This window comes from Tupaia chinensis, unplaced genomic scaffold (genome assembly GCF_000334495.1).
Source record: "Tupaia chinensis unplaced genomic scaffold, TupChi_1.0 Scaffold144702_1, whole genome shotgun sequence".
NCBI lineage: Eukaryota > Metazoa > Chordata > Mammalia > Scandentia > Tupaiidae > Tupaia > Tupaia belangeri.
Genome location: NW_006204563.1, coordinates 3,248,797 through 3,262,732, shown reverse-complemented (window position 1 = coordinate 3,262,732; position 13,936 = coordinate 3,248,797). Strand labels below are relative to the sequence as shown.

Genomic DNA, 13,936 nt, shown 5'->3' with positions numbered 1-13,936 from the left:
GTTTTAAGCCACCGGGTCCCGGACTCGAACCACGGTCGACTACATGGGAGTCCAGCGACATAGCCATTACGCTAACTGCTGGTCCTCAGACCTTATAATTTTTTTTAAAAAACCTTTTTCTTTTTAAATTTGCTGTCAGGCATGTGCCCTCACCAGAGAGATAGGGAGAGAGGGAAAGTGAGAAAGCACCCTCTAGAGGGCATGGCCATGCTGCAATCCTTCTCCTCCATTCCCCTCTCAGGATTTTGGGCATCCCCACACACAGGTCTGTGTGTCTTTCAAACTGCCAGTTCTGTAACTCAAACAACAGAGTCAGCCATGTGGGATTGGAAGCCTTAGTTACCATGCCACCTGTTGGCCCAATCCAGGTTATTTTTCAAGCCCTGGGCTAGGATTTGATTCATGGTGGGCCTTCTGGGATCCAGTCCTTTTAATCACTAAGCTACAGGGCTAGCCCATTAAGAAAAAAGAAAAAAAAAAAAAAAAAGCACACAAAACAATTTTTAAAAAACCAAGTAACGGGGAACCAGCAGTTAGCGTAATGGCTATGTCACTGGATTCCCACGTAGTCGACCGCGGTTCATGTCCCGGACCCGGTGGCTTAAAACTCACGCCGGGCGCGTGTGCGTGCGTGCCCTAGATCCCGAGAGGAGAATGGAGGAGAAGGGATTGCGGCGTGACCATCCCCCCTGGGGGGTGATTTCTCGCTTTCTGTCTCTATGTCTCTCTCTGTCTGTCTGGCGAGCGCACGCGCCCTACAGTGAAAATCTCTCAAAAAAAAAAAAAAAAAAACCAAGTAACGTATCTTTAGAGCCTAATCATTAGATGGACATTAGAGATTTAAATACATATCTTCATATATTTTAATAAAATAGTAACTGTAACTCTTGCTTATTAATTTCACGGCCTAATCTTCTCCATTTTCATTCCCATAGTTCTTCACACATCTCTATAAGAGGAAAAAGCAAGAAGGGAATAAAGATGTTTTTTCATCTTTCCCTGTCAAGTGGCCATTCTTCCTGTTCCCTACCAAGTTTTGGGGATGTTGAGTTACATACACCACAGGACAGCTGTAACCAGAACAGATCCTGTCGTAGCTATTTCTTACCTCTTAAATAATAATTCCTTTACAAAAGAAGATAGTGACCCCTATAGCAAAAACCTCTCTTAAAAAAAAAAAAAAAGAAGACGATAGTGACAAAGACCTATAAGCTACAATGCCTATTGGCTGTTTTAATGGGTATAGCAAAAGAGAAAAAAAAAACTGATGAAAAATGCAAAATTGCAAATAAGTTATTACATACCATTGGTAGTAATCATATAAAAACTGTATACTATGGGTTTTCCACCTCATTCACACTAGAATAGTTCTGCTTTTATCTACTTACATAATTATATTTATTAAGATTTCATTTGAGGGATAAGAGAGACTCAACCACCCTGAAAGTTGGGAAATGTAGTTTCAGTTTTCTGTCTGTCTTTATTCATGTTCTTCTCTCCTGTGATCTGGAAATAATAACTACTAATAGTGTTGAGTTGAATGTATTATAACGAAGAGTAGGATAACACTCTGCCACCATGTATCTGAATCTGTGAGTCAAAAAGAGAAGTTTGCTGTGGGAATCTTTGAAGTCTGCTACTCTAGATGCCGCAGTGGTGTTTACCTACTATGTGCTTAGAAAGCGCTTCAGAATTTCCAAATCTTTATGGTTTACAGTTTCTTCCTCTCTATAGCTTAAACCCAGATATGGCACAGATTGTGGTTATCAAATGGAAAATTGCCATCTGTCATTTTTCAGATGTCAAAACTTCTAATGAAATCTAGAATGTATCAAATGTGTCTGTTTCTGATTTGAAATAACAGAAATGCCTTTTAGCAGACATGGAGACAGCCATAGTCTGAGAACTTCTCTAAAACACATATTACATCTGAATAGCAGTAAACAACAATCTCTCAGAGGCAAAGGCTCTAAATTCAGCATATGGTCTCCCTAATGAGAGGTGATTTCAATGAGCAACGAATATACCTCATGTGGTACTTACAGCATGTCTGGCATGTGGTAAAGTTCAAAGTTGACAATAATAACAATAAAACCAAAATACAGGCCTCTATTTCATATGAGACCAGAACTTTCAGATAGTGTTTGAAATAATGAAGACAAACTTTCATAGCAACAGAGAACATCAATAATACAGGTTTCTATCAACTGATTTAGCTCCTATTAAGACCAGCTTGGAAATGGCATTCATAAAAACAATTAAGATACACAAACCACTCACCACTTAGTGCATATTTTAAAAAATTATCTCTCAGAACCAGCAGGTGGCAAAATGGTTACATCGCTGGACTCCCACATGGCTGACCATGGTTCAAGTCCTGGACATGACAGCTTGAAACGCATGCTAGGCCTGTGTGTGTGTACATGCCCAAGGTCCCGAGAGGAGAACAGAGAAGAGGAAATTATGGCGTGGCCATCCCCCTTGGGGGGTGATCTCTTGCTTTCTCTCTCTCTGTCTCTCTGGTGAGCGCATGTGACCTATAGCAAAAATCTCTCTAAAAAAATTCTTTCTCTAGCTATATGTTAATCACTATGAGGCTATTATTCTTCCACAGAATATCCTTCACTATATTCCACTTAAATTTCTTATTTATCAAAAGTTACTAAAGAAAACTTATGAAATGCACCACAACTTTCTCTAAATGGGATGGGGGGGGGGAGGATACCATTAAAAAAGTTCCTTAAATCACTTATCCCATGCTTTATAAAGTTCTAGGATGTAAGTAGTTTTGAGAATTTAATAGTAGGAAAAGAGCTGACATATACTTCTTTTTCCTAGTAATAACAAATTGTTTCTCTTTTTGCTCTGACAGCCATGAGTCGTAAAGACAAATCTGAAATTCAATCACAGTTATCAACCATTCTATTTAATACATGTTAATTCTTATCCTCCCTCTTTCTTAACTGTATATTTTATTTCATTATTTTGTTAAAAATAGGATTACTTCAACTGCATATAATTTAAGTTGAATCTATTTTAAAAGAAGATGGTGTCCAAAGAATAAATCAACAAATAAAAAAATCAAGGTAAACCTTTAAAAGAGCTTGTGTTTGTAAGCTGCTCAAAATAAACAGGAAAGGGTTCCATCAATAATGTGATACCTTACAGATTGCTGGGTGAAGGACACAGAGAGGTAATGACTCTGAAATGTTGGCCACACTCTCATCTGCTTGTTAGTCATTCAATCCATCAATAAATCTACACTCTCTAAGTAACCACAATGTGCTAGATGTGGTCTGAAAATAGAACGTGATAGCACATTGTGTAGTACAGGTTGAGTATCCTTCGTGAAATGCTTGGGACCAGAATTATTTAGAATTTTGGATGTTTTCAGATTTGGGGATATTTGCATGTACATAAGATATACTGAGGACAGGACCCAAATCTTAACATGAAATTAATTTTCATATACACAGTCTGAAGGTAATTTATACACTATTTTTAATAATTCTGTGTATGAAACCTCTTGTGCCTATGCTTGCTGGAGGGGGCAGAAGTATGGGCATACAAAGAAATGATATATCACATTTGAAGAAGCTGGAAGGGTCTTTTCTTCCCTTGTGGATACTGAATAAGCTGCATGTGTGCACCTGCATTTTACTGCAATCTCTCATATGAATGCAGGTGTGGAATTTCCCACTTGTAGCCCTAGATCAGCTTTCGATGTTTCAAATTTTGAAGGATTTTAGATTTCAGAAATTTATATCAGGGATGTTCAAAGTGCATCAGTATGTACTATAACTCAAAACACATACAACAAATGTACTCAAATAGTTTTCTACTTGTGGAAAATCATCTCATTTTACTACAATAATAAAACAAAAAGAAAAAGTAAGAATTACTAATTGTTGGACCAGCCAGTGGCATGGTGGTTAAGGAGGGTGGATTCCACACGGCCGACTGCATGGTTTGAGTTCTGGACCCAGTGGCTTGAAAATCATGTTGGGCGTGTGTACGTGTGTGCCCAAAATAACAAAAGAAATTGGAGAAGAGATTGTGGTATGGCCATCCCCAGGGTGGTGGTGGTGGTGGTGGTGGTGGTGGTGGTGTGTGTGTGTGTGATTTCTCATTTTCTCTCACTCTTTCTGTCTCTGTCTCTGTCTCTCTCTTTCTCTCTCTCTCTCTATATATATATATGTATGTATATATATTTATGGCAAACACATGAGCCCCATACAAAGAAAGAAAGGAAAAAGGAAAGACTAATTATTGATAATTTCTAGAATATTGATATGTAAGACAAAGAAAAAGGAAAATACAGGCTGGGTACTGAGTTAGTTAAGAATTCCAATGAACCAATGTTTAATCTTCCAAACTGATTTCACCTATATCTACTAAAACTTAATTATATAATTAAAAGATATTTTCACATATTGGCATTTTCAAAATACATTATTCATTGTTGACTTTTCCTGTACTTGATTTAATATATAACTGGTGCCCCTTGAGTAATACCTGTAAAATTTCCATATCAGTTACTTAACTGTTGCCACTGGTCATCCTCCATGACTAAAAGCAAAAATGTGAAATACCACCTTCCTAAGCTTCTATTAAAAGCATACAGGAACCAACATGTGGCATGGTAGTTAAGGTGCTAGATCCCCACATGGCTGATGGTGGTTCGAGTCTCATACTTGGTGACTTGAAATTCAAGCTCTGTGTGTCAACCTTAAGTAAACCTGACTTGCAGGAAAACAAGACTAAAACAAAATTGAACCTATTCAAGTTCTTTTATTTCTTTTCCAGTCTAATTTTCCATGTCTGCCTATACTACATTTTTTGAGAGTGAAAATACTGGAGAAATAAATGAAATGTGAAACTTGTAAGTAAAGATAAGATACACAAAGATAAAATGACAAGGCTTGATCCCTCTTAGATAGTTTAAATTTAGTTTATTTTTATCTAAAGGAAAGTTTGATTTGTTAGATAATGAGAAAATAGAAGTTATTTCCTTTAAAAGTTACAGAGCAGGTCAGCGCATGGGATGCTGGTCAAGAGGGCAGACCTCAGATAAATGAGTAAGTGGTTTGAGTCCCTGACTTGATAGCTTGAAAAATATGGAGGCTTACTTTTGTTTGTACCCAAAATCCCCAAAAGAGGAAGAAATGCATGAGAAAGGATTGTAGTGTGACCATTTTCCATGGCAGTGCTTTCTCATTTCCTTCTCTCTCTGTCTCTCTCCAGTGAGCACATGCACCCCTCTGGCAAAAAAAGAAAAAAAATTTTAAGGGTTTTCTTTGCATAGGGCACATGTGCTCACCAGAGAGAGACAGAAAGAGAGGCAGTGAAAAGGGAAGTAAAAAATCACCCCTGGGGGGTTGGCCACATCACAATCCCTTCTCCATTTGCTTTCTGAGATTTGGGGATTTGGAACATGCATGCACTTGCACCTAGTGTAAGTTTCAAGTGTCCAAGATTCGAACTGCAGTCAGCCATGTGAGAGTCTAGCGCCTTAACCATCACACATCTGCTGTCCCCTCCCCCCACCACCCCCAGCAAAATTAAAAAAAAACTGTAAGAGCTGGAAAAATCCTTAGAGATTGCTTGGTACAAACTAATGAAGAGGCTTAAGACAATTCTACTTCTTTTTTTGTTTTCCTTTTTTTTTTGCTATAAAGCACACATGCTTGCCAGAGAGAGACAAAGAAAGAGAGATGGCAAGTGAGAAAGCTCCGCCCTCAGGTGAGGTGGCCATGCTGCAATCCCTTTTCCTCTATTCTCTTCTTGGGATCTTGGGCAAACACACACATGTAACTGGCGTGATTCTCAAACTACCAGGTCTGGGCCTTGATCCATGCAGTCAGCCCTGTGGATCTAGTGCCTCAACCTCCATGCCACCTACTGGCCCTCTTCTTTCTTCTTAATGTACATATTTTGTCAGAAGTACCTTTTAAAAAGGGGAGCCCATCCGAAGACATTTGCACTAAATGAGAATTACAGCCAGGAGATCCAGACATCTTTTGTTCATTAAAGTTAGTTTTATAAAGGAACAACTGAAACTTTATCAAATAATTAACAGAGGAACTTTAAAGAGTTGATAATACAGACCCTGTCATGGCTCTTAGCACTAAATCAGAGACAGTTATCCACTGCAGCCCTTCAATTGGTGCCCACTGAATTTTACCTATCTACATGGCGATTAGGAGTTGGCTTAAAAGCAACAGCAGCCTCCCCTTGGTCCAGAGGCGGGGGCCCTCTTGTGTAGGTGTTGAATGCGTAGCCATCAGCTGGAGGGTACTCGGATACACTGGAATGCTGGAAGACAGAGTGGGGCAGATTAAAGAATCACCGTATACTATTTGAACGAGCACTCATGTCAGCAAAGAACCCTCCCCCGTGTTGTGATCAGTTTCATTTTCTAGTGATTGGCTACTCTGCTAAAGAATTATAAAGTGGGAATGATACATTTTTGTCAAAGACCTACTTATATTAAGAAAAGTCATTACTGTTAATACTATATCTTAATTTTAGAAATAACCATGTATAAAAGCAGTACATTTCTTTATTAGGAATTGCGGTAAGAGGTGATTAAGTTATTAACAGATGTATAAAATAAAACTGGTGGAAAAGCACGCACACACGCACACACACACACACACACACACACACACACATAAAACTTGAACCCTAGTTCTCTATGCTTATGAAACAGACCTTCACCACTCTAGCAAAGTAATTATCACATGAAAATAACCTGAAGTCTATGCATTCACATTATACTATCATCTCAGTTTTCTTTTTCTAAACTGTACTGATTTCTTTGTTTTAATGGCAGTACTGTTATCAGATTTACTGTTGAGGAAAACACAGAAAGGCACAAATACCTTGATCTTGACTGATAGAGTCAAGAATCCAGGATAACAGACGATCCTGGAGCCATTTCTTTTCTTGGAGTTACCACAATCCAGACACAAACCCACTAGATGCTACGGAGAGGAGAAGGCGAGCTCAGGGTGCCCCTGAGCACCATGGTTTTAAAACCAAAGAGGCCACATGCTCAGATTAGGAGAAAAACAAACAAAACACATCACCTAAAGACTGTTTCCCTGCGTAGTGAAGTACGGGAGAAGCACGACAGACACTCAAGCACTGGGATTCCCTGGGTATTTCAATTCCCAGACTTCTGGCACAAAATATTTGAAAGCGGAAATGGCTCAGAAGTCTTAGTACATAGTTACTAGCTAATTCTAAGGACAAAGTCAGTAGAAGGAGGACTGAGTTTTTCTATCGACTGTAGGTGGTGTGTCCCCAGTGGACCAGTGTTGAAGTCAAAATGCCCACACTATACTATTCCTTTGGTGTGTATGTCAAGACACTGTCCTCAACATGAACACAAATAAACAACTTTCAGTCACTTCAGTATCTGAGCTCAATGCACTCTGTTTATCATTTCCCTAAGGTAGAGGTGAGGCACTAAACATGATTAGATAATTTTTTTTACTAAAGGCTATTGTAAAGGGGTGAGTGCAAGAAATTGTTAGAATCCCTCACACCTGGGGCCTAGTTCTGAACACAGCAGGGTGAGGTCAGCCCGAATGAAGTCACCGGACACTGAGAATGACTGGAAGCACTGAAAGGGAGGAGAGAGATGATGACAAATGACTAACTGTGATGACTACGCTGTCGTGTCTGGTACTGCTGCTGGTCCCGGGGAAATACAGAAGGGGAGTCCTGCCCACCCATATTTGTCACTCCACATCACCTATGCCCTTCAGTTCTGAACAAAATCACCAGATCCTGAATCACTCCAGTCTTACTGTAAATGGATTTATTACAGTAGTCATAAAGTGTAATAAAATCCCTCTTTGGGGAATAATTACATTTTTATGCATTTTTAAATCACCATTATTTAGCCTCTTTTCCCACAAAATTCAAGGCATAAAATCCCCTACGACTGCTAGCATATGTTTTTTATTTCATTTTTTAAAACCTCTGAATAAATATTAAAGCCACAAAATGGAAAATACTTTAGAGCAGAATAATGATAACTCATGACAAGGAAGGATTCTCAATAAATCCTGTTTTAAAATTGTTCGGTGAGGGAACCAGCAGCTGGCGTAATGGCTATGTCACTGGACTCCCACATAGTCGACCGCGCTTCGTGTCCTGGACCCGGTGGCTTAAAACTCACGCCGAGCGCGTGTGGGTGCGTGCCCAAGATCCCGAGAGGAGAATGGAGGAGAACGGATTGCGGCGTGACCATCCCCCCTGGGGGGTGATTTCTCGCTTTCTGTTTCTATGTCTCTCTCTGTCTGGCGAGCGCATGCACCTATAGCGAAAAACCTCTCAAAAAAAAAAAAGAAAAAAAATTGTTCGGTGAGAATAGACATACAGTGGAAGCCCAGAAAACATTACTCTCTCCTTAAATACACCAATTGGAAAAGAACACACGGAAGTGACTTTCAAAGGCATACGCTATAAAGCAGGTATACTTCCTCATTCAATATGTGAGGACTGTACGCTGACAAATTCTATGATTTGAAAATAGTCATTGGTAACTATAGCAACAGAAAGTATATCATAATTTAATGTTTGATCACAATTTTTTTTCCTCTAGAAAAGCAGCCCTTTAAGTGGGAAAAAAATTCACAGTGATGAAGTCTGAACTATAAAATACAGTCAGGGCTATATGCTCGCCACCCTGAACAGTGAGACTTATCTTCATTACTCATTCACAGGGCAGGGCAGGCTGGATTTACCCTCTTCCCCTACATGCAGCTAGAAAAACTTGCTTCAGAAAAAAAAATTAATTTCAAAGAAGCACATATGGTTTATTTTAAAGTTTCAGGAATTTTACCAATGTCCTGTAATACTATTGTTTTCGTCCAAAGAACTCTCTATTAAGAGAATGATTTTAAGAAGTTTAGTTCTGATGAATGTCTGTCCAGGAAGTAATTGCTGTGGTTTATTAGTTCATTCTTTCATATCATATTTGCCACACTATAAATACTATGGTAGTTGGGAGAAAATTAATAAGAAATTAAATACAGAAAATTGGAACTCAGGAGCTTCTAGTTATCATTTACTGCTGCTTCTTCAAGCTAGACCTCATTCTTCTCGTTGCTCGGGTTCTGATCATTATCAGCGTTTGGTTCAACTTCCGTGTTTTCCAACAGAACAAGAGGAGTCATAGAAAAATCATTTCTGCACAATGTGACAAGATTTCATACCCAATTTCATACCCTCAATTTACTCCCCCAAGAGGATATACTCTAAATCTTACTAAATACTTTGACAGAAGAAATTCTACAATTTCCTCAAGGTAGAACAGTGTTATAAATTATGATCATCTGAGTCCAAGGACTGGAGTCCAGGAAAGGCTTCGTCCTCTCATCAGTGAGAACACTGCAGTGGTTTTGAACTAAGAAAAGAAGGGATGGTGAGGAGAGGGGAAGCAGAGGGAAGGGGAAAAAAAGAGAGTTTTGAGGTTTGGAAAAGAGCTGCTTCAGACAGGCTTAGGAGAGCTTAGGAGAGCTAGATTCGGGTCTGACGATGGGAGAAGAAAACAGCAATCAGCCACGGGGCAGTAGGGCAGTACACCGACAAGGAGAAAAGGTATGTACTCAAAAAGAAAGGATCACCAAAGAGGGGAACAAGGGCCAGGGCAGTGGGAGGGTGTCAGGAGGCCACCAGAGAATGACAAGGGCTGGAGTTGTGCTTTAACAAGGGGACAAAGCAACTGCACCAAAATGACAAAGAGCAAGAGAGGAGGGTCATTCAGGGCAGCAGGAGAGAGTAACATTGAGCCACTGATTCCAGAACGATCTTCGGATCAATGAAATGAGGACTCACTGTCACAGGCAGAAGAGCACGCTCGTTATTGCACTATCTACAAAAGGTGATGCTAAGGACACTTTACCTCGGTGGATAGTCTTTTTATTTCTTGTTTGCGCTGATGTTCTGCTACATTCGCCACAGACTCAGCCAGTTGGTAAAGATCCTGTTCCATTGGCGCACCCATGAAGTTCAGCATTGGGGGTTCCCAACCATTGCGAAACCGAGGGACGTACGGTGGAATAAACTGTTCTTTTGGCCACTCTGCTCTGTATGCAGGAAGACATTAAAGACACATAAGCAGTAAATTAAGAAAGAAATCCATGCTCACAATGATCTTCGGTAAGGCTTGCTCCACACACAAAAAAACAAAAACAAATAGTAGCAACAAATACAAATAACACATATCTAGTCTACTTCTCATACATCCCCAAAGGAAAAGCAAACAAATTTATATTAGGTCGCACCACGAGAATGAAAGGAAGATTCAGTTCTCTTGTGTGCGTAACCTCTTTTCACTCTACTGGGCCAACTTTCCATTCCACTCAACTTTTTAACATGGATATAGGTTTTTAAAAATATGTGTGAGAAGTGGGACCAGCAGTTAGTGCAATGGCTATGCCACTGGACTCCCATGTAGTCGACCGCAGTTCGCATCCTGGACCCAGAGGCTTAAAAATTCACACTGGGCATGTGTGCATGCGTGTCCAAGATCCCGAGAGGAGAATGGAGGAGAAGGGATTGCGGCGTGGCTATCCTCCCTGGGGAGGTGATTTCTCGCTTTCTGTCTCTCTGTCTCTGTCTGCTTGGTGAGCACATGCACCCTGTAGCAAAAACCTCTCCAAAAAAAAAAAAAAATGTGTGGGAAGTGAAGTCAGAAGGAGATAAGAAAAGTATGAACTTCTCTGGTATCTAAAGGAGTTTCAGATTCTCATCTTTTCCTCCACTCCCCTCCCATCATTAAGAAATCTCTGCATATTAGATATGTCCTTCAAAAGAGATAACCCAGTATGTTCCTACAGTTTGTGATATTTTAGATTACAAAGTCCCCTAAAATCAAACAGAAGACCAATGCTGTAGGTTAAATGTATCAGCTCCAGTTTAATCAGTAAAGTAGACTAATCTGTTCATAATCCTTACCATCATTTAGTAACTGAGACATTTCTACAGGCTCCTAATCACTTGCAAACCACAAAAGTAAATAGGACAGAAATTATGGCTTTATTTTTTCTTGACTATGCTGCTTTATCTTTCATATGTGATTTCATTCTTCACATCATATTTCTATTATGGTGAAATGAACCATTTTACTCAGATTATATATACCTTCACAATTCTTCTCATCTTTATGAGTTTTTAAATCAGCTCATTCATTTCTGAATACTCTTAAGAACCAGAATCTGAAATGACTCTTTTCATCATGCTAAGAACTAACCATATATTTACATTTGATGTCGTTTTTCAGATGGTCATTAATTTTCTCATTTTAAGGTAGGACCCAAACAAACAGCTTGAGGTATTTTTGTACTGTGAAAACAAATAGATTTTATTGGGTCATCAGAAAAGTCATGCCATATTTTTCTGTTTTTCTGTGCAAATGTGTCATGACTTTTCCAATGACCCAATATAAGCTTCATGGAAAAATGAAAAGATCCCACCTACACTTATCATAAAGTCATAACATACATAATCTAATAGATTAAAAATATTTAATCAACTTTTACATAGTATGAGATAAAAATATGATACAGAGTATTGTATATTGGTATATAAGTAACATAAATTAATAATATTTTTAATATAAAAGCAATAATTGCAGTACTTTGAAATACTGTTCTGTTTTGTAAACCATTCAGAGTATATACTCCTGCCCAACACAAGAAGTTGCCGAAGTCCAAAGAAATGGCTTATATGCTTTTCAATAGGAGAACAAGAAAATTTATGAGTCAGTCCTTGACTTTTAGGCTGGCACATTAAAAAGCATTAGGAAAACAAACACGTAAGAGACCATACCAAGTGATTTACTCTAAGTAGTGAGAGAAATAACAAGATTTGGATAAATGAGAAAAACAAAAGTTATTTATTCACAAACTAGAACATTTTTTTTTATCTTGCTCTGCTCAGCAAGCATTAGCACTGCAACTGTTAATGATTAGTCTCCCACAATCACATTATGGTCAATGCATAGGTCAATGCACAACTTTTTATTTATTTATTTTTTTCAGAATTAAAGTATGAGTTTATTTTGATCAGAGACATTTTTTAAATCAATGGATAGTATTTTTTTTCTTTTTTTAGTATTTTTATAAGTTTATTTGCATTTACATTTTGTAAATCTTAGAGAAGCACACTATGGATTTTAAAGCTTGCATGCAGCGTACAATAATCAAATAAAGGATGTTGCCATTATTCATCATTTCTTACAAAGAACATCCTATTATGATGTTTACCTTAAACTCTGCTCTACTAGTCTTTCTTTTCTTTTCTTTTTTGCTTTTTTTTAAAAATTTCATTTTCTTTTATACATTCAATCACATTATTATTTGGCTTACAAAATGGATATTTCAACATGTGAACATTTCTCCCTAGTACAGTTGATAAAACTATAAAATATCTTCAACAGATAATACCACATTTCTTTGTGCCATTAATGCTTTGTCTCCCTATTTTTCTTCTAAATGTCCTTCCTCAGACCCTCCTCTTTCACACACACTATATCTGGTATTTACATCTATATACTGTGCTTCTATATCCTTTAGTCAATTAGTTTCAGTCATAGAGTGCAGACACTCGGTATATATTAAGTGTGGATATACAATGCCTCTCCTTTGTAGCCTGGCTTGCTTCACTCAGCAGTAAATCTTCCATATTCATCTACTTCCTGTCAAAAGCCAGGGTTTTGTTGGGTTTTTTTTATGGCTGAATAGTAAGTACTCCATAGAGCATATGTGCCACAGTTTTTCTATCCATTCATCTGTTTGTGGGCATTTGGGTTGTTTCCATGACTTAGCAATTGTGAATAGTGCCGCAATAAACATCCATGTGCAAGCACTTTTCTGATTAAGTATTCTTCTGTCCTTTGGGTAGACACCAAGGAGTGGAAATGCTGGATTATATGGTAGTTCTATTTGCAGATTTTTGAGGAATCTCCAAATTATTCTCCACAGTGGCTGGACGAATTTACATTCCCATCAGCAGTGTAAGAGAGTTCCCCTTTCATCACACCCCACCAGCACTTATCTTTTTTTTTTAATCTTCGTCATTCTGACTGGGGTTAGGTGCTCTCTCACTGTTGTTTTGATCTGCATTTCCCTTACAATGAGGGATGTTAAGACCCCCAAAGCACAGTCAATAATCCCCAAAATAGACAAATGGGATTACATCGGACTAAGAAGTTTCTGCATGGCAAAAGACACAGTAATTAGTGTGAATAGACAGCCCTCAGAATGGGAAAATATTTTTGTGAATTATGCGTCAGATAAGGGACTGATAACTAGAATTCACAAGGAACTCAAGCAGCTGTTTCGAAAAAAGACGATCAATCCTATTAAAAGATGGGAGAATGAGTTGAAAAAGCCACTCTCTAAAGATGATATACGAATAGCTAAAAGGCATATGAAAAAATGCGTAACTTTTTAAATTACCTCCTCTTTCTTTCCAATCCCACTGCCACTGTTCTAGTCCTGGAGCATAATGATTAATAAAGGATCTCTCTTACAGCTGTAACATCCCAAAAGGCCTCTTGTCCCCAGTTACTTTTGTCTTTGTCCTTGTCCTTGTTAGACTCAACTACAAAACTGCTATTTCTAAAGCATAGGTGCAATTATGTCATGTTCTACAGAACCACACTCTCTTTAGTGTGGCATCAGAAGCCTTAATAACCCAGCCCTACTCATCCCTCTCTGTCTCATTTAAGCCCCTTTCTCCTCCCTCCCTTCTCCACAATCATCTACTGCTCCAAGTCCATATATATCCAGCTAAACCTATATGCATATTCCTTTCTCGTGACTTTCCTGTTTCATGAGTTCACTTGTTCTTCTCTCTCTACTGGGAATGCCCTTTCCATCCTGGGTATTTGTGAAAATCCTCCCCATCCTGCTGA

The 13,936-nt window shown here is 38.6% G+C and overlaps 1 protein-coding gene across 5 annotated transcripts in view; it reads right to left on the bottom strand.

Moving 5' to 3' along the window:
- The window catches only part of EPS8 (EGFR pathway substrate 8, signaling adaptor), a 209,188-nt gene that overhangs the window by 29,121 nt on the left and 166,131 nt on the right, over positions 1 to 13,936 (bottom strand). For all 5 annotated transcript variants that reach the window (XM_006167330.2, XM_014583770.2, XM_006167332.3 and 2 more), the window contains 2 exons: positions 9,920 to 10,103; positions 6,185 to 6,315 (listed from right to left, as the gene is read on the bottom strand). In XM_006167330.2, coding sequence (XP_006167392.1) covers positions 6,185 to 6,315; positions 9,920 to 10,103 — 315 coding nt within the window. The remainder of the gene's footprint in view (positions 1 to 6,184; positions 6,316 to 9,919; positions 10,104 to 13,936) is intronic.